The sequence below is a fragment of the Mus caroli genome, unplaced genomic scaffold (assembly GCF_978045245.1).
Source record: "Mus caroli unplaced genomic scaffold, Mus_caroli_1 scaffold_13, whole genome shotgun sequence".
NCBI lineage: Eukaryota > Metazoa > Chordata > Mammalia > Rodentia > Muridae > Mus > Mus caroli.
Genome location: NW_028227268.1, coordinates 43,647,501 through 43,654,916, shown reverse-complemented (window position 1 = coordinate 43,654,916; position 7,416 = coordinate 43,647,501). Strand labels below are relative to the sequence as shown.

The 7,416-nt window shown below is 54.0% G+C and overlaps 1 protein-coding gene across 4 annotated transcripts in view; it reads right to left on the bottom strand.

The window, feature by feature from the left end:
* Positions 1-990: 990 nt before the first annotated feature.
* The window catches only part of Ksr1 (kinase suppressor of ras 1), a 132,675-nt gene continuing 126,249 nt past the window's right edge, over positions 991-7,416 (bottom strand). For 2 of the 4 annotated variants that reach the window (XM_029483585.2, XM_021177248.3), the window contains 3 exons: positions 7,212-7,345; positions 5,935-6,015; positions 991-3,707 (listed from right to left, as the gene is read on the bottom strand). In XM_029483585.2, the coding sequence (XP_029339445.1) occupies positions 3,629-3,707; positions 5,935-6,015; positions 7,212-7,345 (294 nt within the window). In that variant the 3' untranslated portion in view covers positions 991-3,628. The remainder of the gene's footprint in view (positions 3,708-5,934; positions 6,016-7,211; positions 7,346-7,416) is intronic. The other 2 variants (XM_029483587.2, XM_021177247.3) reach the window with 1 other exon arrangement.

The following is a 7,416-nucleotide window of genomic DNA, read 5'->3' as shown; positions in this document are numbered from 1 at the left end:
TTCAGAGCAGAAGCCCTCACGAATTGTTCCTTTTCTCGTCTGCGCTGCTTCTGCCAACCTCCAAAGCAGCTCTCTGTACCTGTGAGTTGGCAATGGAGAGGCTTCCAGAGATCAGAGACCAATTCTGCTCCCCCTCCTTCATGGGAAAGGCACCTTAGCTAATAGGAGACCAACTGGGTCTGCATTACATACTCTGTTACTGCTGGGGTCATCACTGTGTGTGTGTGTATGGTATGTGCATACACACATGAGTGCAGGTGTCTATAGAGGCCAGGGTTAGATCTCAGAGAGTTGGGGTTACCGATACCGGACACTGTGGTGGTTTGAATATGCTTGGCCCAGAGAGTGGCACTATTAGGTGTGGTCTTGTTGGAGGAAGTGTGTCACTATGGAGGTGGGCTTTGAGACCCTCTTCCCAGCTCCCAGTTTTCTTTGGATGAAGATGTAGAACTCTCAGCCCCTCCCTGCTGAGCCTGACTGGATGCTGCCATGCTTTCTGCCTTGATGACAATGGATTGAACCTCTGAACTTATAAACAACCCTCAAATATTGCCCCTTATAAGAGTTGCCTTGGTCATGGTGTCTCTTCACAGCAATGAAACCCTAACTAACCTAGGCTCTGAGAACTGAACTCTGGTCCTCTGCAAGACCAGGATGTGCTCTTAACCACTGGGCCACCATCTTTCCAGCCTGTTTTGAGATCTAGGCATAACCTTCCCCCCCCTTCCTCCCTCCCTCCCTTCCTCTCTCTCCCTCTCTCTGTTAGGGTCCCATGTAGCCTCAGCTGGCCTGGAACTTACTATCTAGTTGAGGGTGGGCTTGAACTCTTGATCCTCTTGGTCCTGGCTCCATAATACCTTCTTTAGGGAGGTTCATTAACCCCTGGCAGGGTTCAGACCCTGTGCCCTCCATTCTTGCCCTCCAATGCCAGTTACCCACATGGTCCCCAACAGTCATTTGAACTGCTCAAAACAAACAGGAGTCTCCGGATACCTTGATAAACTTTATTCACACACTCCAGACCCCTAGGCCTGGCTGAGCCACAGGGTACATTCATTCTTAGCAGTGGCAAAAACCCCAGTGTAACACATTCATCAAGACTAACCATTTTAATTTAAATTAAAGCATTTCTGGAAGACAAATGCAATTGATAGAAAATATAAAAACTTTTACTGTACAAATTTTACATCACATTCAAAATAAGCAAATAAATGTCTGCCTCATGGCCACAGAAGATGCTAAGTGTACACACTGATGGTATCCTGGTCAGCGCTGCAGCACAGCGTGGCTGTCCCACCCCACCCTGTCACTACAGAGCAACACAGGCTTGCCACTCCCTGCCTGGACCAAGAAGACAATGGCCGAGGGCTCTGATTGGGTGCATTAGAGCAGCCCAGCACTAGCTAGGATTCACTTCTTGCCACTCTGATGGGAAAAGGTCTCCCTCGGGGTGAGGCTGGGAACCCAGGGTGCCTGAAAAAGGGCCTCACACCTTAGGTGGGCAGGTTCTCCAAAGCTTGGGCCTTTTTCACTGCCTTCATAGTGGCTATGCGGGCTGAATTCACAGTATCTGTCATCCTTCATGTGTCTCCCAGGAGACGAGGAGAGTGCGCAGGAGGCAAGTTTCCCTAACTTCAATTCACAGTCACTTAAGTAGAAAAGGAAGTGGGGGTCATGGTGGGAACTCTCTTACAGGAAGGGCCGAGCAGAGGCAGGACTTGGGAAGCAAGGAGGAGGGCCCTAGAACTACAGCTCCACCGGGGCAGATGGCAGCCCCAGCACACTGGCCCCCAGAAAATGGCCAGCTCCTTCAGCCAGGGGCCACGACTATTCCTATCAGCCAATGCACAAGACCACATTCAATGCAGGGCTCAAAGCTTTCTTAACTGTGATGTTCACAGCACAAATCAAGACCCAGGCTTGCTGCTGTCAGTAGGCTGTGTGCCACTTGCTGTGATTTGCTGTCAGGGGATAACTGAAAAGGGTTAACTCAGCTGGCAGCCTGATGGCTCACATTCTACCATGAGGGGAGGCTGGAGGACATCGACACCGCAACACTTAGACAGTGAGAGACTGGCCTGAGCCTCAGGCACTGTGGCCTCTGGGTCGGTGCAGGCATGAGACTGCCAGAGGCAGGGGGCACACAAAACTCAGTTTTGGAGTAGGGAGGCTAATGTGGAAAGCTGAAGGGGTGGAGAAATGATTGGACAGCACATGCTGATCTGAACAGAGGCTCATGGCTCTTCCTCCCCACCCAGAGGTGGGGTCAGTTTGCTACTGTCCCAGCTCTCCGGTAGTGTGAATAACTGTGCTGGGGCCTAGGTGAAGGGGATTTCCACAACTTCTCAGAGAGTGGCCTGTTTTAAGAGACACCTGGAGCAGACTTGGGTGCTCGGAGAACTGTGGCTTTACTGGGAGTTTTAACTGAGAGGGAGCCGCAAGGCCACTCCACAGCGGGACTCAGCCCGTGGGTCTCCGCTCCACCCCCATTTCTTTCTTCCTCTGGTTGTGGAGTCTGATGCTGCTTACCCTCTGCTCAGGGATCACCCTGCTCAGCAGCTGATGGTTCCTGCCAAGCACATCTGACCCCACCCAGTCCAGCCCCTCCAGCTCATAGGAATGAACACAGTGGTCTGCGGCTCACGTCAGAGCCTCCCTGACTGATGTGCCTGGGCGGTCTCATAACCCGATCTGAGCTCAGAGCACACACAGGGGTCAGAATGGGCTAAAAGGTTTCCATGAGATGGGGAAGGGAAGTGGTGGTAGGTCTAGAACCTTCTGATGTGACAGACAATGGGTTTTAAGATGCTAGGGCCACTGCAAACTGCTTCTGCCACGACCCTGTTCTCCTTCACCAAGAACTCACTGTACACACACCCAATGGGCTAGCCCTCGGCTCTGGGGGTAGGGGGTCAATGAGGCACTGGGGGTGGGGGTCTGATGATAGAGACTGAGTTCCACAGCCTTCGTGCCTACCTGGAGGCCTCAGATAAAGAAGTGGGTATCTCCACAGATGTGTGGCTATTCCCTTTTTAAAAGGGGAAAAGAAAAAGCACAACAGGCCTGGATCAGAGCAGAAACAGAATCCACTCTCCAGGAACTCTGGTCCCCCGTAATCCAGATAGATTCCTAACTCAGGCTGCTGCTCCTTAGTGTGGTTCGCGGCCCAAGCACAGGCCAAAGCAAACCTCCTGCCACCTGCCCTTTTCCGGGTACAGCCCACACCCATGCGGCTTTTCTTCCGTCTGGCTCAACCCTGGGCCCCTCACGGCTGCAGGGTCTTCCAGAATGGGGGCTGAGGGCATCGGTGCTGCTCCACTGTGCCAGCACCCTTCTGCAGAATGATCTTCACCTACTGTAAAATACCAAGCTTGCCAGGCAGAAACCTCTGTGTAAACACTGGCTGTAGTGGTATCATCTGGAGCTGTGTGTATGGCTGCGATCCTGAGCCCCACACACCTTGGTGATGCACGCACGCACGCGGGCGCGCATGTCCTTTAGGGAGGAGACACGCTCCCAGTCCGCAGCTTGGGATGCAATGCTTCTGATTCCTTGAGGTGGTGGTCTGCATGTTTCGTAATCATGTTTCGGGAAGGAAGACACTCTCTGCATGAACGTGCATGGCTGGCTACATCTTTGGATTACCGGACTCCAGGGTCCCCAGGCCAAACCTTTCAAAGCGGGGCATGACTTTGCTGCTGTTAATGCTGTGAAGAGGAGCAGAGACACGGGTTATAGCTCTGCTGGCCTCGTCCAGTCCAGAGTTAAGGTTGTCGCTGGTTAAGCTTAGCAGAGGAGCTGAGTGAAGGCGACTGCTCGACCCACAGTCTTGGCAGAGCTGCTCCTGGCCTCCCTAAGCCCTGGGCCTCGGCTACATTCCCTTCCTGGCAGGGCTGAGGGGAAAACAGATGCTTGTTCACCTGACTGCCCAGCACCCAGCATGGCGGTAGCTGTAGTTTCCACCCTGGCTGCCTCATGTGGATGTGGGACTGGGTGAGCCAGGCCTGAGGACCAGCGATGCCACACACTCCTTTTAGAAATGGCACTCACACGGGGCACTCATACTGGGGCCACTATGGAGCAGAATCCCGAGCCTGACTGCAGAAATCTGGTCAGGGACGGACATGAACTCCTAACAGATGTGGCAGCAGGTTTGCCTCCATTACTAAGCTCTGGTGGCAGGTATCACGTTGTTTATGACAGTTTTGAGTGTGGCTCCTAAGGACCCAGCCTTTCTTTTTTTTTTTTTTTTTTTTTTTTGGTTTTTCGAGACAGGGTTTCTCTGTGTAGTCCTGGCTGTCCTGGAACTCACTCTGTAGACCAGGCTGGCCTCGAACTCAGAAATCCGCCTGCCTCTGCCTCCCGAGTGCTGGGATTAAAGGCGTGCGCCACCACGCCCGGCTGGACCCAGCCTTTCTTAACTGATGCCTTTCATCTGTGTGTGTGTGTGTATGTATGTGTGTGTGTCCTGTCTTCAAGAGAAAGAGAGGACTCCAGTCAGGTCCATGACCTCAGTGCTGACTTTGGGCAGCTCCGAACTGTGACACCCTTTGTAGAACAATGTCTCAGGGTCACCGAACCCCTCCCCATCCTGAGCATGCTCAGCAGGGGCTCATGAAGGTGTTAGTAAGGGCTAGGGAGCAGAGGAACATAGCAAGAGCCACTCTTGGGAGAACAAGAGAAAAGAGACCATCTTATCCAGGAAGGCGACTGAAAGCTGCTCTTCCACCTGGAGGGTCACCCCGTTAGTGCCATCCTCCCCTGGCAGTGACAAAAGTCAGGCACCCACAGGCCATGTGGAGGGGAGGGGAAGCTGTTAAACGGAGCACAGAGAGGAGTCTGGAGCAGCAGAGATCGAGTCCCCTGGGTTAGTGCCCGCTGGCATTTTTTGAGTCTTAGCAGAAGTCACGAAGCTGAGTCGGTGATTAGGAGGAAGGAAGCCCCAGGGCATGCAAGACAGCCAGGTCTACAACCTAGGGACAGAGGAGAGAGTGGTATCAGAGTCTGAGCCTAAAGGAGCCAGGGCTCAGGGGCCTGGCCAGGCCAGATGCCCAGGGACCCACCTCAGAACAGGATCCCCACCTCCACCCCTCAGAATGGCTGGGGACAAGCACAGGGAATCTTCTCCAAGTTCCCACAGGGCAGTTGTAGGTACCACAGGGCTCCCCGTGAGGATCAAACTGGCTTCAGAGATGATCACTTCTGCTTTCTTGGCTCCTCCCCTGCCTACGTTCATTATTACTATTATCATTATTAATGTGTGTAGTTCTGGAGCCCAAACCCAGGCTTGTGAATACTAAGCAAGAGCTCTACATGGAGCCACACCCCCAGCCATTCACTTGTGCTTGTTTTGTTTGCTTTTTGAGACAGGGTCTCTTCTGGCACTCACTGTGCAGACCAGGCTGGCCTCAGCCTCAGACTCAGAGAGATCCACCTGCCCCTGCCTCCCAAGTGCCGGGATTAAAGGCATGCGCCCATCCCCATACCCAGCTGCCACTGATGATTTTATTTCTGACATTTTACTATATATCCCAGGCTAGACCCAAACTTTAAATCCCCCTGCCTCGGCCTCCTCAATGCTGGGATGATAGGCGTACATCACCACAACTGGATCACTGGATTCGTCTCTCCTGAGCTCTAGCCGTAGCGGGACTTGGGGGGACTTGCTTTGCTCACTTGAGCGCTAAACCCCCCTTGTCAACATGGTAGCTAGCTCCTGTGGTATGGAGAGGGGCCCTCCCTGCTGCACACCGTGCATTTCTTTAACCCTCTGTGAGGAACACAAGTCTGGTGGCCATTTCAGATGCAAGAGGTCATTATGGATTATGGGAAACCAAAGCAAGAATGTGAGAAGCTGGCATGCAGAGACAGAATGGGAAGGGTGGGTAGGACAGCCACACACAGGCAGGAAACGAGAGAATGATGGAAACACACTATTCCTCCAGAACTGGACAGGAGTTCTTAAAGTCGGGGTGACCATAGCGTCCTTTCCCGTAGTAGCGGCTCCGCCAGCGGCTAGGGGTGCCCGAGACCGTTTCACCAGCAGTTGAAGAGAGCCGTCCAATCCGGTCCAGCCCGGTGGGTGATGGCAGCCAGCAGACAGGTGGAGGAGTCAGGATGGTAGAACAGGGGAGATGACAAGACAGGCCAGTGTATCCGCCACCCCCCCAAAAACGAAAAGTGATGAAGCCGACAGGAAAGAAAACAGAAGTGAGAGTTAGAGACCCCATGTCCGAGGAAGCCACGGAAGCCTGGGAGCTGGTGGCTGTGGCCTGGTGACGGTCCCAACTAGTGGACTCCTCTCCCATCTGTGAGCTGAGAACGTGGGGCTGATTGGTTTCCAGAAACAGGAGTCGTCTCTGAATGCCAGTGTCCGGTGCTGGCATGGTTTCACAGAGGAGGAAGCCTGTACCCAGAGGGCCTAAGGAAGATCTACAGCAACAAGCAGCACAGGGCTCAGCCCTGGGGCCTCGTGGCCCCTCCCCCACTGCCAATGCCAGCACCTCCCTTGCCCAGGTTACAGGATTTGCTGCCTGACGACTGGCCAAGTCTGTGCAACTCTGGATCTTATGTAACGCCCACCGTGAAAGCCAAGACAAGTGACAGGGACCCAGATCCTGACAAAGGGCTGTGGTTGGAGAGGCGTCTTTGGGAGAGGAAGCCAGAGAGCCCAAGTAGAAACAGAACAAGACAGAATACAGGGGAGGTGACAGTAGCCTCTTCTGCTCTGTGCCTCAGGACACAAAGGACCGCTAGGGGGAAAGGCTTCTGACACGGGTGACACATAGCTCAGTGGCGTGGCCCACTAGGGGGCGGCAACCTTCCAGTGCTCAACAGTTCAGTGACTAAGTGGGTGCCAGCCTAAGCAATACTGATGCTGCTTATTAGGGGCTGTTTTGGTACTCACATGGACCTGACCTCTGACCCCTTCTCTCAGGCACAACTCTCCCACCATGGTCTAGCCTGGGCTTGGTATCAGTGACGGTCTATTACGGTGATGTGTGGATTTCCACAGGTGGAAAGGAGGTGCCCCCCCCCTATTACAGGGGGCCTCCCGCACCAACTGGGGAGGTGAGACTCCTTCAGCTCCTCTATACTGTGGAAGCCTCGGATTGTGGTCTGATGCATGTCCAGCAGAGGGCGCCCTCAGACACTCTAGACAGAGGCGCTCAGGATGGTAGGTCTGGTTCACAGAGGGAGGGAGGACTTACTCAGCTGACTTCCAAAAGTGCCCAGGGTGGGAGAGCCGCCGGTTCAGCTTGGGCAGCCTCTCCAGCATGTCCATCAGCAAGCTGAAGCTGGGCCTCTCCTGCAGATCGAAAGCCCAGCAGGCAGACAGGATCTCCTGTAAAGAGGCACAGGGGTTGGTGGCGTGTGGGCATCTGGGGAGTGAGGCACGAGGACAGAGCATTTCCC